General features: G+C 38.5%; 1 protein-coding gene across 1 annotated transcript in view; it reads left to right on the forward strand.

The window, feature by feature from the left end:
- ALMS1 (ALMS1 centrosome and basal body associated protein) overlaps window positions 1–16638 on the forward strand; it is a 215658-nt gene that overhangs the window by 63704 nt on the left and 135316 nt on the right. Inside the window, exons 8-9 of the mRNA XM_003268797.2 lie at window positions 604–6423; window positions 7504–7637. Coding sequence (XP_003268845.2) covers window positions 604–6423; window positions 7504–7637 — 5954 coding nt within the window. The remainder of the gene's footprint in view (window positions 1–603; window positions 6424–7503; window positions 7638–16638) is intronic.

The raw sequence follows: 16638 nt of genomic DNA on the forward strand, positions 1-16638 counted from the left end.
TTCAGAGTAACCTTTAGAGTCTTTTTCAGTTTTATGTACTTAAATATATATATATTATACAGGGTGCATTTGTTGGGAGAGTCCTTCAAACTCACTGCACGCATAGCATCCCTCTATGCCATATTGTACTGCCCCTGTGGGACTTGGGGACAAGAGGAACCCGTGAAAATAAGCTGATGAGCCTTTGCTGTACCAGGGATCATAAAGTCTTTTGTCTCTGACTGAAGACCTTATGTCTTCTGCCAGCCTACAAGACACAATAACAGAGTGTTAGTAGGGTGAAATCAAATCCTAGACCCAATAGTATTATCCCATCTCATTGAAAATTCTCTTAAAAATCCAAGTTTTAAGATCCATATAATATTTCATTCACTGGATATACTGTTGTTTATAACCATTATTCTGTTGTTGAAGATTTAAAATATTTTTACTTTAGTTTTCTAATTAATATCTTTGTGTGCAAATATTTGTCTCCTTTCATGGCTGTTTCCTTAGGATTCATTTCTAGAAGGTTTTTAAAGGCTCAAAGCTTGCTTTTTTTCAGCACATAGAATTTTAAAATAGAAAATTTTATATACTATTAACAAATCTCTTTTTCTTTAGGAGACACTTCTAAAGGAGGCATAGCTAAAGTTACTCAATCCAACCTGAAGTCAGGCATCACTACCACTCCTGTTGATTCAGACATTGGATCTCATTTATCCTTGTCCCTTGAGGTCCTGTCTCAGTTGGCTGTAAGTTCTCCTCTAGAAACTACTACTGGTCAACACACTGATACTCTCAACCAAAAGACATTAGCAGATACTCATCTAACTGAAGAGACTCTGAAAGTCACAGCTATTCCTGAACCAGCTGACCAGAAGACTGCAACACCAACAGTACTCTCTAGTTCCCAGTCACATAGGGGGAAGCCCAGTATTTTCTACCAGCAGGGCTTGCCAGACAGTCATCTAACTGAAGAGGCTTTGAAAGTTTCAGCTGCTCCTGGACCAGCTGACCAGACAACTGGCATATCAACTCTAACCTCTACTTCCTACTCACATAGAGAGAAGCCTGGTACTTTTTACCAACAAGAGTTACCAGAGAGTAACTTAACTGAAGAGCCTTTGAAAGTTTCAGCTGCTCCTGGCCCAGTGGAGCAGAAGTCGGGAATACCTACAGTATCCTCTACATCCCTCTCACATGGAGAGGACCTCCTCTTTTTCTATCGACAGACCTTGCCAGATGGTCATCTAACTGATCAGGCTCTGAAAGTTTCAGATGTGTCTGGACCAGCCGACCAGAAGACTGGGACAGCAACAGTACTCTCTACTCCCCACTCACAGAGAGAGAAGCCTGGTATTTTTTACCAACAAGAGTTCCCAGACAGTCATCAAACTGAAGAGACTCTTAAAGTTTCAGCCACTCCTGGACCAGCTCACCAGAAGACTGAGATACCAGCAGTACAGTCTAGTTCTTACTCACAAAGAGAAAAGCCTAGTATTTTGTACCCACAGGAATTAGCAGACAGTCATCTACCTGAAGAGGGTCTGAAAGTTTCAGCTGTTGCTGGACCAGCTGACCAGAAGACTGGCCTACCAACAGTACCCTCTAGTGCATACTCACACAGAGAGAAGCTCCTTATTTTCTACCAACAGGCCTTGCTGGACAGCCGTCTACCCGAAGAGGCTCTGAAAATTTCAGCTGTTTCTGGACCAGCTGACGGGAAGACTGGGACACCAACTGTAACCTCTACTTCCTCTGCATCCTCTTCACTTGGAGAAAAGCCCAGTGCTTTCTATCAGCAGACCTTACCCCATAGTCATCTAACTGAAGAGGCTCTGAAAGTATCAGTTGTTCCTGGACCAGGTGATCAGAAGACTGGGATACCCTCAGCACCATCTAGTTTCTACTCACACAGAGAGAAGCCCATTATTTTTTCCCAGCAGACCCTGCCAGACTTTCTTTTACCTGAAGAAGCTCTGAAGATTTCAGCTGTTTCTGTATTGGCCGCCCAGAAGACTGGGACACCAACAGTGTCCTCTAATTCTCACTCACATAGCGAGAAATCTAGTGTTTTCTACCAGCAAGAGTTGCCAGACAGTGATCTACCTAGAGAATCTCTGAAAATGTCTGCTATTCCTGGACTGACTGACCAGAAGACTGTCCCAACACCAACAGTACCTTCAGGTTCCTTCTCACATAGAGAGAAGCCCAGTATTTTCTATCAACAGGAGTTGCCAGATAGTCATCCAACTGAAAATGCTCTGAAAGTTTCAACTGGCCCTGGACCAGCTGACGAGAAGACTGAGATACCAGCAGTACGGTCTAGTTCTTACACACAGAGGGAGAAGCCAAGTGTTTTGTACCCACAGGTGTTATCAGACAGTCATCTACCTGAAGAGAGTCTGAAAGTTTCAGCCTTCCCTGGACCAGCTGACCAGATGACTGACACACCAGCAGTACCCTATACTTTCTACTCACAAAGAGAGAAGCCTGGTATTTCCTACCAACAGACCTTGCCAGAGAGTCATCTGCCTAAAGAGGCTCTGAAAATTTCAGTAGCTCCTGGACCAGCAGACCAGAAGACTGGCACACCAACTGTAACCTCAACTTCCTACTCACAACATAGAGAAAAGCCCAGCATTTTCCACCAGCAGGCCTTGCTAGGTACTCATATACCTCAAGAGGCTCAGAAAGTTTCAGCTGTTACTGGACCAGGTGACCAGAAGACTTGGATACCAAGAGTACTTTCTACCTTCTACCCACAAAGAGAGAAACCTGGTATTTTCTATCAACAGACCTTGCCAGGTAGTCATATACCTGAAGAGGCACAGAAAGTTTCAGCTGCTCTTGGACCAGCTGACCAGAAGACTGGGACACCAACTCCAACCTCTGCTTCTTACTCACACACAGAGAAGCCTGGTATTTTCTACCAACAGGTCTTGCCAGATAATCATCCAACTGAAGAGGCTCTGAAAATTTCAATTGCCTCTGAACCAGTTGACCAGACAACTGGCACACCAACGGTAACCTCTACTTCCTACTCACAATATAGAGAGAAGCCCAGCATTTTCTACCAACAGTCGTTGCCAAGTAGTCATCTAACTGAAGAGGCTAAGAACGTTTCAGCGGTTCCTGGACCAGCTGACCAGAAGACTGTGATACCAACCTTAACCTCTACTTTCTACTCACACACAGAGAAGCCTGGTGTTTTCTACCGACAGGTCTTGCCACATAGTCATCCAACTGAAGAGGCTCTGAAAATTTCAGTTGCTTCTGAACCTGTTGACCAGACAACTGGCACACCAACTGTAACCTCTACTTCCTACTCACAACATAGAGAGAAGCCTAGCGTTTTCTACCAACAGTCGTTGCCAGGTAGTCATCTAACTGAAGAGGCTAAGAACGTTTCAGCGGTTCCTGGGCTAGCTGACGGGAAGATTGGGATACCAACTTTACCCTCTACTTTCTACTCACACACAGAGAAGCCTGGTGTTTTCTACCAACAGGTCTTGCCACATAGTCATTTACCTGAAGAGGTTTTGGAAGTTTCAGTTGCTCCTGGACCAGTTGACCAGACGATTGGCACACCAACTGTAACCTCTCCTTCCAGCCCATTTGGAGAGAAGCCCATTGTTATCTACAAACAGGCCTTTCCAGATGGTCATCTACCTGAAGAGGCTCTGAAAGTTTCCATTGTTTCTGAACCTACTGAAAAAAAGACTGACATACCAACAGGACCTTTAGGCTCCAATGCACTTGGAGAGAAGCCCATTACTTTCTATCAGCAGGCTCTGCTAGACAGTCCTCTAAATAAAGAGGTTGTGAAAGTTTCAGCTGCTCCTGGACCAGCTGACCAGAAGACTGAGACAATACCGGTACATTCTACTACTTACTCAAATAGGGGGAAGCCTGTCATTTTCTACCAACAGACCCTATCAGACAGTCATTTACCTGAAGAAGCTCTGAAAGTTCCACCTGTTCCTGGACCAGATGCCCAGAAGACTGAGACACTATCAGTATCCTCTAGTTTATACTCATATAGAGAGAAGCCCATTGTCTTCTACCAACAGGCCCTGCCAGACAGTCAGCTAACTAAAGAAGCTCTGAAAGTTTCAGCTGTTCCTCGACCAGCTGACCAGACGACTGGGTTATCTACTGTAACTTCCTCTTTCTATTCACATACAGAGAAGCCTAATATTTCTTACCAGCAAGAGTTGCCAGATAGTCATCTAACTGAAAAGGCTCTGAAAGTTTCAAATGTTCCTGGACCAGCTGATCAGAAGACTGGGGTATCAACAGTAACCTCTACTTCCTACTCACACAGAGAGAAGCCCATTATTTCCTACCAGCAAGAGTTGCCGCATTTTACTGAAGCAGATTTGAAAATTTTAAGAGTTCCTGGACCAGCTGACCAGAAGACTGGAATAAACATCCTGTCCTCTAATTCCTACCCACAGAGAGAGCAGTCTGTCATTTCTTATCAGCAGGAGTTGCCAGATCTTACTGAAGTAACTTTGAAAGCAGTAGGGGTTCCTGGGCCTGCTGACCAGAAGACTGGGATACAAATAGCATCCTCTAGTTCCTACTCAAACAGAGAGAAGCCCAGTATTTTTCATCAGCAGGAGTTGCCAGATGTTACTGAAGAAGCTTTAAATGTTTTTGTTGTTCCTGGACAAGGTGACCAGAAGACTGAGATACCAACAGTACCTTTAAGTTACTACTCACATAGAGAGAAGCCCAGTGTTATCTCTCAACAGGAGTTGCCAGACAGTCATCTCACAGAAGAGGCTCTGAAAGTTTCACCTGTTTCTATAACAGCAGAGCAGAAGACTGGGATACCAATAGAACTGTCTAGTTCCTACTCACATTCACATAAAGAGAAACTCAAGATTTCAACTGTGCATATGCCAGATGATCAGAAAACTGAGTTCCCAGCAGCTACCCTTAGTTCCTACTCCCAAATAGAGAAGCCCAAGATTTCAACTGTGATTGGACCAAATGACCAGAAGACTCCATCCCAGACAGCTTTTCATAGTTCCTATTCTCCAACAGTAAAGCCCGATATTTTATTTCAACAGCAGTTGCCAGATAGAGATCAAAGTAAAGGTATTCTAAAGATTTCAGCTATCCCTGAACTAGCTGATGTGAATACTGGAAAACCAATACCTCTCTCTAGTTCTTATTTTCACAGAGAGAAATCGAATATTTTCATTCCACAGGAATTGCCAGGTAGACATGTAACTGAAGATGTGCTGAAGGTTTCAACAATTCCTGGACCAGCTGGCCAGAAAACAGTATTACCAACAGCTCTTCCTAGTTCCTTTTCACATCGAGAGAAACTAGATATTTTCTATCAAAAGGATTTGCCAGATAGACATCTAACTGAAGATGCTCTAAAGATCTCAGGTGCTCTTGGGCAAGCTGATCAAATTACTGGATTACAAACAGTTCCCTCTGGTACTTACTCACATGGTGAGAATCACAAGCTTGTTTCAGAACATGTCCAAAGGCTAATAGATAATTTGAATTCTTCTGACTCCAGTGTTAGCTCAAATAATGTGCTTTTAAATTCTCAGGCTGATGACAGAGTTGTAATAAATAAACCAGAATCTGCAGGTTTTAGAGATGTTGGCTCTGAAGAAATCCAGGATGCAGAAAATAGTTCTAAAACTCTTAAGGAAATTCGGACACTTTTGATGGAGGCAGAAAATACAGCACTGAAACGATGCAATTTTCCTGCTCCCCTTGCCCCTTTCAGAGATATTAGTGATATTTCATTTATACAATCTAAGAAGGTGGTTTGCTTCAAAGAACCCTCTTCCACGGATGTATCTAATGGTGATTTGCTTCAGAGACAGCCATTCACAGAGGAAAGCCCAAGCAGCAGGTGCATACAGAAGGATATTGGCACACAGACGAATTTGAAATGCCGGAGAGGCATTGAAAATTGGGAGTTTATTAGTTCAACTACAGTTAGAAGTCCTCTACAGGAAGCAGAGAGCAAAGTCAGTATGGCATTAGAAGAGACTCTTAGGCAATATCAAGCAGCCAAATCTGTAATGAGGTCTGAACCTGAAGGGTGTAGTGGAACCATTGGGAATAAAATTATTATCCCTATGATGACTGTCATAAAAAGTGATTCAAGTAGTGATGCCAGTGATGGAAATGGTTCCTGCTCGTGGGACAGTAATTTACCAGAGTCTTTGGAATCAGTTTCCGATGTTCTTCTAAACTTCTTTCCATATGTTTCACCCAAGACAAGTATAACTGATAGCAGAGAGGAAGAGGGTGTGTCAGAGAGTGAGGATGGTGGTGGTAGCAGTGTAGATTCACTGGCTGCGCATGTGAAAAACCTTCTGCAATGTGAATCCTCACTGAATCATGCTAAAGAAATACTCAGAAATGCAGAGGAAGAGGAAAGGCAGGTACGAGCACACGGTAAGAAGAAAGGTTCAGGCTTATAAACGTTATAGTTTAATAATGTGTTTAAAGTTAGATATTTATGATTTGAGGAAGCTTAGCCAATGAAACATACAAACAAGATCAAGAAAAAAATGAAGTTAGATATTTGGAGTTCTAAATGTGTTTTCCAATAGAATTGTTAGAATGACTATATTTCTTTTAACAATCCATAAAAAGCCTATTTAACCAATAATGTAGTTAAGTTACAGTATTAATAGTACCAGCCTGAGTTTAGGTTCTTGTTCTTAGGAGAAGTAGATTCTGATGTATGACAGAGAGTAAAGAGGTCGCTTGGGCTCCTGAGCTCCTAAAGCTATCATGTTTCTCTAATCCTCACATTATAGTATCCTTATTCTGAAGGCAGAAAGAGCCTAAATTTGCTGTGCTCTAAATTGCTTTTTGTCCTAAAACTACATATATTTTCTCTTTCCCTTTTCTAATAAAACTCTTGGTGTTGATCTCAGACATTTGAAAAAAAAATCAATGTATTTTATACTAAAACTTGGGTTAGAGGTTTAAAAGAGAATATGTACAAATCTCATTAATTTCTAATAGAATTCCATTAAAAACAAAAATCTATAAGACAATATGGGGAATATATTTTGGGAGGCAATTTAAAAGCAATTTAGGCTTACCTAGAAATCATCCCTTGAGGTTAACTTCCTACGCTGTTCCTTGCACATTTTTATTCTACAAAAAACCCTCCAAGTTGTATTTATTACTTTTAAATATCAGCTGTCATGGAATTATGAGTAATTGTAGCAGGAACTAAAGGGAGAGGCAAAGGGACTCATGATTAGAAGGAGGATTAAGATAAATATGATTGAATACCAGATTCAAAGTGGCTTTTTTTTAGAATTATCTGTAGAGCATGGCCTAAGAAAATCAGACTTTGCAGTGAAAGGATCTAATACGTTGTCATAATTGAGAAGAAGACATACTAAGCATTGCAGTGGGTATTAAATTGCATATATTGATGATCTTCTGTGTTCTTGGAATTGTTGACAAATTATCACTTTCGCATTGTATTATCTCAAGCGTATGCTTTCTCTCCAGCCTGGAATCTGAAGTTCAATTTAGCACATGATTGTGGATACTCCATTTCAGAATTAAATGAAGATGACAGGAGGAAAGTAGAAGAGATCAAGGCAGAGTTGTTTGGTCATGGAAGAACAACTGACTTGTCCAAGGTATAAAAGAAATCTGGAAATGAAAAAAGTAAATATGAAAGAATGGGTGATGGAATTAGGATCTCTTACTTGGGCATCAGTTGAGTTGCTGATAATATTTGGCTAAAGGCTTTTTTGGTTTTGTTTTTGAGACAGAGTCTCGCTCTGTTGCCCAGGCTGAAGTGCAGCAGTGCAATCACAGCTCACTGCAGCCTTGAACTCTTAGACTCAAGGAATCCTCCCACCTCAGCCTCTCAGGTAGCTGGGATGACATGTGCCACCCTGCCCGGCTAATTTTTAAATTTTTGGCAAAGACAGAGTCTCTACGTTGCCCAGGCTGGTCTTGAACGCTTGGACTCAAGCGATCCTCTTGCCTTGGCCTCCCAAAATGTTGGGATTACAAGCATGAGCCACTGTGCGTAGGCAGGCATCTTAATTTTTCAAAAGTTAAGATGTAAGTATTAGATTCTTACAGTCTAGATATGTTAAGTTTTTATTGATTCCAAGTTGATATTTTGAAAAATTTATCTTCTTAGAAAAATAAGAACCGATTTGCTTGTTTTATCAATTTTTTTTAGAACAGAGAAGACTAAATGTCACCCTTATTTTCTCTTGAAAGTGGTATCTTGAAATCCAGATGAAGTCCAGCTATTTTCAAATGTTTATTTTAAATACTTGAGTACACAGCTATAATAGCTTATGTATAAATGACTTTCATTTTAATAGTACATATTTTCCTTCTATTAACTATTTCATATGTAGAAAAGAGTATATATGAATAATTTATGTAAAGAATAGCAGCAAGTAAAAATAATTCCCATATATTGACTGTTGAGCTTGAGAAATAGAACATTACCAAATACTGTTCAAGTTCTTTGTTTCTCCTTTCCCAGTCATATCTTTTTTATTTCTTATTTTGATATATAATGATTTTCCTTCTCTTCAGTATGGTTTTGAACTCTGTAGATGGAATCAATATGATACATATTCTTTTGAGAACTGGGTGTTTCACACAGTCTTAGGGTTTTGAGCTGCTTCTATGTAGATATGCATAGTTTTCATTTGTTCCTTATTACTGTACAGTATTCCAGTGTGTGATTACATGATAATTTATTCATTCTCCTGTGGATAAGGCATTTTGTCTGCTATTTGGCACAGTAATAGGGTATAATAATGCCTATCTTAGAGGGTTTTGGTGTGGATTATGTGAGATAATGCCTATAAAATGCTTAGTAGAATGTGTGATGTCTAGTTAGTACTCAATAACTGGCAGCTATTATTACTATTATTAATCCTGAAAGAATTGATATAGCTATCATACAAGGATTTCATGGCCTGATTCATACAAAGTTTCTTAGAAAACTATTCTCCAGTGATACAGTTTATTTGGATTATCTCAATTTTGGAAAAGTGTTTGAAAAGTACAAATTAGATTGGATTTTAGGTTTTACGTATATGCTTGTGAAAAACAAAATTGACAAAATAATAAGAATAATAAAATGGGCAATTGGTTGTCTTAGCACCATTTGTATATATGCTGCCAAAGTGAGCACTATCCTAGCATCATTTGTTTAAAAGTATATAGTTTTCTCAGTGATCTGTGTTTCCCTGTTTTTAAAAATTATTTTATTGCGTTCATATTTCCAGATCCCTCAGCAAGCAAGTTGCCTTCCTTTGGGTAGACTCTAGTTTGTCTGTGTTTTTCTTAAAATAAGGTGTCCTGAATTAGATGAAACACAATTTCACTTCTGATCTGACCAGCATGAAATATATTCAGTAATTCTCTTTCTGTCAATGTACTGTGAGATCTTTAATGGTCACAGCATAATTGGGCATTAAAAAAAAAACCATGTACTGCTTTCAAAACTTAAAGTTGTAGGAAAAAAGCAAAACCAAACCAAACAAAAACCGTGAACTGCTGCCAAGATTCCTATTCTCTAGTTCTAGATCCCTGAGGAATCGCCACACTGACTTCCACAATGGTTGAACTAGTTTACAGTCCCACCAACAGTGTAAGTGTTCCTATTTCTCCACATCCTCTCCAGCACCTGTTGTTTCCTGATTTTTTAATGATGGCCATTCTAACTGGTGTGAGATGGTATCTCACTGTGGTTTTGATTTGCATTTCTCTGATGGCCAGTGATGATGAGCATTTCTTCATGTGTTTTTTGGCTGCATAAATGTCTTCTTTTGAGAAGTGTCTGTTCATGTCCTTTGCCCACTTTTTGATGGGGTTGTTTGTTTTTTTCTTGTAAATTTGTTTGAGTTCATTGTAGGTTCTGGATATTAGCCCTTTGTCAGATGAGTAGGTTGCAAAAATTTTCTCCCATTCTGTAGGTTGCCTGTTCACTCTGATGGTAGTTTCATTTGCTGTGCAGAAGCTCTTTAGTTTAATGAGATCCCATTTGTCAATTTTGGCTGTTGTTGCCATTGCTTTTGGTGTTTTAGACATGAAGTCCTTGCCCACGCCTATGTCCTGAATGGTATTGCCTAGGTTTTCTTGTAGGATTTTGATGGCTTTAGGTCTAACATTTAAGTCTTTAATCCATCTTGAATTAATTTTTGTATAAGGTGTAAGGAAGGGATCCAGTTTCAGCTTTCTACATATGGCTAGCCAGTTTTCCCAGCACCATTTATTAAATAGGGAATCCTTTCCCCATTTCTTGTTTTTGTCAGGTTTGTCAAAGATCAGATAGTTGTAGATATGCGGCATCATTTCTGAGGGCTCTGTTCTGTTCCATTGATCTATGTCTCTGTTGTGGTACCAGTACCATGCTGTTTTGGTTACTGTAGCCTTGTAGTATAGTTTGAAGTCAGGTAGCGTGATGCCTCCAGCTTTGTTCTTTTGGCTTAGGATTGACTTGGCGATGTGGGCTCTTTTTTGGTTCCATATGAACTTTAAAGTAGTTTTTTCCAATTCTGTGAAGAAAGTCATTGGTAGCTTGATGGGGATGGCATTCAATCTATAAATTACCTTGGGCAGTATGGCCATTTTCACGATATTGATTCTTCCAACCCATGAGCATGGAATGTTCTTCCGTTTGTTTGTATCCTCTTTTATTTCATTGAGCAGTGGTTTGTAGTTCTCCTTGAAGAGGTCCTTCATATCCCTTGTAAGTTGGATTCCTAGGTATTTTTATTCTCTTTGAAGCAATTGTGAATGGGAGTTCACTCATGAAATACCATTTGACCCAGCCATCCCATTACTGGGTATATACCCAAAGGACTATAAATCATGCTGCTATAAAGACACATGCACACGTATGTTTATTGCGGCACTATTCACAGTAGCAAAGAGTTGGAACCAACCCAAATGTCCAACAATGATAGACTGGATTAAGAAAATGTGGCACATATGCACCATGGAATACTATGCAGCCATAAAAAATGATGAGTTCATGTCCTTTGTAGGGACATGGATGACACTGGAAAACATCATTCTCAGTAAACTATCGCAAGGACAAAAAACCAAACACCGCATGTTCTCACTCATAGGTGGGAATTGAACAATGAGAACTCATGGACACAGGAAGGGGAACATCACACTCCGGGGACTGTTGTGGGCTTGGGGGCGGGGGGAGGGACAGCATTAGGAGATATACCTAATGCTAAATGACGAGTTAATGGGTGTAGGAAATCAACATGGCACATGTATACATATGTAACAAACCTGCACATTGTGCACATGTACCCTAAAACCTAAAGTATAATAATAATAAAAAAAAAATTTGATTAAAAAAAAGATTCCTATTCTCATTTCTTGTATCTATATAATACTTTTTTAAAAATCCTCTTATTTTTGAGACAGAGTCTCACTTTATTGCCCAGGCTGGACTGCAGTGGCATGATCTTGGCTCACTGCAACCTCCACATCCCAGGTTCAAGTGATTCTCCTGCCTCAGCCTCCTGGGTAGCTGGGATTACAGCTGCGTGAGTGGCACATGACACCACGTCCAGCTGATTTTTGTATTTTTAGTAGAGATGGGGTTTCACTATGTTGGCCAGGCTGGTCTTGAACACCTGACCTCAAGTGATCCGCCCGCCTCGGCCTCCCAAAATGCTGGGATTATAGGCGTGAGCCATTACGCCTTGCCCTATATAATACTTTTTAACTCTCCTGTATTTCTTTTTATTGCTTTTATATCAGTGTTCAAGCCTATTGGAATGATTTTTAATCTAAATTTGGTCATTTATTTTATTAAAATATCCCTTTCAGCTTTATGCCATTTGTGTATTTGATAAGCATTTTTATCCAAATTAGCAATAAAAATGTTTACTAAGGGCTATGGATAAAAAGTCTAAAACTTTTGGCTGGGTGCGGTGGCTCATGCCTGTAATCCTAGCACTTTGGGAAGCCAAGGTGGGTGGATCACTTGAGGTCAGGAGTTCGAGATCAGCCTGGCCAACAAGGTGAAACCCCGTCTCTACTAAAAATACAAAAATTACCTGGGTGTCATGGTGCATGCCTGTAATCCTAGCTACTCGGGAAGCTGAGGCAGGAGAATCGCTTGAACCTAGGAAGTGGAGATTATAGTGAGCCGAAGATTGTGCCAGTGTACTCCAGCCTAGGCGACAGAGGGAGACTCTGTCTCAAAAAAAAAAAAAAAAAAAAGTCTAAGTCTAAAACTTTTGAATAAGATTACTCTCCCACCTCTGTTGAGTACTTCACTATACTGTCATTCAACCATCTTGTATTTCACCATCTTATGATTGACTTTCTTCAGTCTATTAACCGAGTAGTTGCGAAATAGCGTTTGTCTAGATATGCCTTGTTCTTAGGGAACCCATATTGGCCACACTGTGTACAGTTTTGGACCTTTCATTTTTTTAACTTAAATATATTAGGATTTCCCTTTAAAACTTCTCTAAAAGCCTAATTTTACAGGTATATAATATCCCATTGTATGAACTTAAGAATTTATTCACTACCCTACTGTTGGACATTTATTCATTCATTCCAAAAATACATATTGAATGCCTGATATGCACCATCACTCATCTATAGGCTGAGGACACACCACTGAACAAAATAAACAAACATTTCTTCATCATGAGCTTACATTAAGGAAGAGTATATGAATAACAACCAAACAAGTAAAATAAATGTCAGATGGTGGAATAAGAGCCAGGGAGACAAAGCAGAATGGTCAACGCAGAACCTGAGAAAGAGGTATTGAATTAAATATCTGAGTAAGGTGAGAAAGTAAGGCAGTTATCAGTGACAAGAGCATTCCAGACAGAAATAGCATGCACACAGTTGCTGAGGTAGAGTGTGTGAAAGGAAAGGGAGTGTTAAAGGAAAGGGAGGAGGCCAGTGTGTTTGGAGAGTGAGAGTGAAAGGGAGAAGACTAGATTGTGGAAGGCAGTGGTTCTTGACAGGGGTAGTAAATGCCTCCCAAAGAGATATTTTGGAAAATTATGTGATTTTTCTTGGGTCATCACTGTAATTGGGGATTATTTCTGGAATGCAGTAGATAGGTGTCAGGTATGTTACTATTTCTATAATGTACAAGACAGTTCCACACAATGAAGAGTTGTCCCTTGTCACATACAGCTTTTGAATGTCCCTGTAGCTATTAATGTTGATGAAAAACCTGTTATAAATTACTTCAGTGTTTGTCATGTTTTAAATGATTTTTTTTTTAGTATAGAGTGTTTCTTCTGTTTTTTCTTTCTTTCATGACTGACATTTTTGAAGAGTACAACCTAGTTACTTTGCAGATTTCCCTCAAATTGAATTTATCTGCTGTTTTATCATGATTTGATTCAGATTTGATTTTTATGTAGGAAAGCCACAGAATGATGTGCTTTTCATGCTTGTCGGGAGGCACATTATGTTGATTTGTCTCAATACTTGTAATGTTAACTCATACCACTTGCTTAAGGTGGTGTCTGCTGGTTTGTGTATTTTACATATTAATTAATAAGTTAATAAATATTAGGGAGAGATTCTTTGAGACTGTAAATATCTCTAGTTTAGGATCTAGTGTTTGTACTTGCCTGAATAATTTATTAATAAAATAGCTTTAATTTGGTTATTGAAAAAAATTCCATCATCGCTTCAACATTCATTCATTGGAATTCTGTGGTAAGTTAAAAGTGTCCCTTCTCCATTTATTTATTTATATCATTATGGACTCTCGGATTTTTCTTTTACTCAGAGGGTCACAACCTATCACTATCATTGTTTATTTTGATACTCAAATTATCCCACACTTGCCCATTGGAACCATTTTAAGCTGGTTCCTGTGTGTTTTTCTCATGATCCCATCATTTCATGAGCATTCACCCACTTTCTGAGATAGGAAGATACTCTAGGAATATCTTATATTTTCTTTTCACCAACCCTAGAGCTGTCCATTTCTCCAAGGGGCCCTGGTTCTTTTTAGCAGAGAGTGGCATGTGGAAACTAAGATCTGTATGCTTGGTGTGCTTATTGATACTATGATGCTGTTGCCTTTATGCCCTTTCAGCAGACAATGTGTATGTACATAATTACACACACCCCCCTCTCCTCTGTATGCCTGTTTCCTTATCTATTACTTTTATTGTAAAATGAGAGCTGAGTTTATGCTAGTACATCCAGTTCCATTCCAGTACTACAGGGTTATTCTAGCCTTTTTTTCTTTCTTTATTTGTAACTCACTTCCCTGATAGTAAGAAACTTGGCTCCCATTATCCTTCATATATTTACTTGTTTAAACTCCCTTGTATGTTTCTCCCTCAGCCCCACTCTTCATCATGCCTGCAACAGATTGAATTTCTTTCCCAGCCCCAACTCTCTCTTTCAACCCACAAGTTTTATATGTAATATAATTATTATTATATCATTCCAGATATTTTTAAATTTCCATTATGATTTCTTTCAACAATGAAAGGTGATATATTAGGATGATACCTTCAGTGTGCTGAAAGAAAATAAATTATATCTACCTAGAATTGCATGTCAGTGAAAATCTGTTTTAAGAATGTGGTAATATAAAAATGATTTTAGACAAAAACAGTTCATTCAGTACTCATTAAAAAATTCTAAGTGGTTACCTCAGACTAAAGGGAAATAATCTAATATGGGAAATTTGTGATGTAGGAAAATATTAAAGAGCAAAAGATGTGTTAAGTCTGTGGATAAATAAAGCTAAATACTTAAGTATATGAAACAAAAATACTAGGACCTTCATGACTGAGATAAAATGTTATAAACTTAAAATATATGACAACAATATCTTACAGGTTAGAAGCTGTATAAATGGAGTTAAGTTTTTCCAAGTTTCTTAACTGTTTGGGAAAAAGTTAGGTATTATTTAGTTTAGCTTGATAACTATATGTGTTATAATTTCTATAATAACCCTGTCCCCTACATCATACCTTACTACAAAATTAATTTGAGATGGATCATAGACTTTACATTGAAAGGTAAAATAAAGTTTCTTGAAAATCTCTTCATGATGTTGGGTTAGGCAAAGGTTTCTTAAACAAGAACAAAAATACACTATCCATAAAAGAAAGGATTGCTAAATTGCTCTTCATGAAAATTAAGAATGTCTGGTAATCAAAAGGCACCATGAAGAGTGAAAAGTCAAGCTACACAGTGGAAGACGGTATTTCGGATACATATATTTGATAAAGGACATAAATTCAGAATATATAAGGAAGTCATGCAAGTCAATTCTTCCTACCCAAAGACTTCAGTAGGTGTCTCATAAATGAAGATATCCAAGTGGACAGTAAGCATTTGAAAACATTCTCAGTATCACTGCCTGTTAGGTAATGCAAATTAACCATAATGAGATACTGCTTTATATCAGAGTAGCTAAAATTAAAAAGAGAACAATACTAAATATTGGTAAAGTTATGAAGCAACTGGAACAGTCATTTATTGCTGATGGGAAGTTAAACTGGTACAAAACTCTTAAAATAATTTATAGTTATTTCATAATGGTAAACATATGCCTAACCTGGGACACTTCATTCCTACTTCTTTTTAGGTGCGTACTCAAGAAATATCAGTACATATGTTCAATAGAAGACGTGGTCAATAATAATTATAGTAGCCCCAAACTGAAAACTACATAAATGTATATCAAGAGTAGAATAGATGAATCAATTATGCTTTATTCATACAGTGAAATCCTGTGTAGCCATAAAAGAGAGCAAACTACTACTGCCTCAACAACCTTGAAAGCTGTCACACACGTTATGGTTAGCAAAAAAGCCAGACACAAAGGAGTCATACTGAATAATTCCATTCATATGAAATTCAAAAACTAATCAATGGTGAGAAAAGTGATAAGAATGGTTACCTCTGGTGGAGTCAGGTGTGTGGTATTGACTGGGAAGAGGCACAAGAGGTCTTCTCAGGTATAGGAAGTTTTTGTATATTTGGATATGGGCAGCATTTACATTGCTGTCAGCACATATAAAAAATAAACTGCCTGACTTCAGATTTGTACACCTTATTAAAGATTTATTATATATTAATTAAAAGGAAACATTGAACAAGAGATACAATTGAAATCGTAGAAAAGGAACTTAAGGCAACCATTTCTAATCATAGCAAAAACTTTATAAAAAGCATCAAGGCATAAATCTAACAAGATTTACGAGATCTTTTATTGGAGAATAGTAAAATTTCTTTTGAAAGGCTAATAGAAGTCCTAAGTACATAGAAAGTACATTGTATTTATTAATAAGGCTCTATATCCAGCTGGCACAGACTGCTTCAATGAATCAAGGCAGATGTTTCTTTAAATTTTTTTTATCATGGTAAAATACACATAACACAAAATTTACCTCTTAACTGTTTTTAAGTGTACAGTTTACTGGTGTTAAGTACATTCATATTGTTGTGCAACCACCACCACCATCCATCTCCAAGACTCTTTTCATCTTGTAAAACTGAAACTTATACCCATTAAATAATAACTTCTCATTCTGTCTCCCCATCGGCCCCAGGCAACCACCATTTTCCTTTTTGTCTCATGATTTTGATTACTCTGAGTACTTCCTATAAATGGAATAATAC

The sequence above is a fragment of the Nomascus leucogenys genome, chromosome 14, assembly GCF_006542625.1.
Source record: "Nomascus leucogenys isolate Asia chromosome 14, Asia_NLE_v1, whole genome shotgun sequence".
Taxonomy (NCBI): Eukaryota; Metazoa; Chordata; class Mammalia; order Primates; family Hylobatidae; genus Nomascus; species Nomascus leucogenys.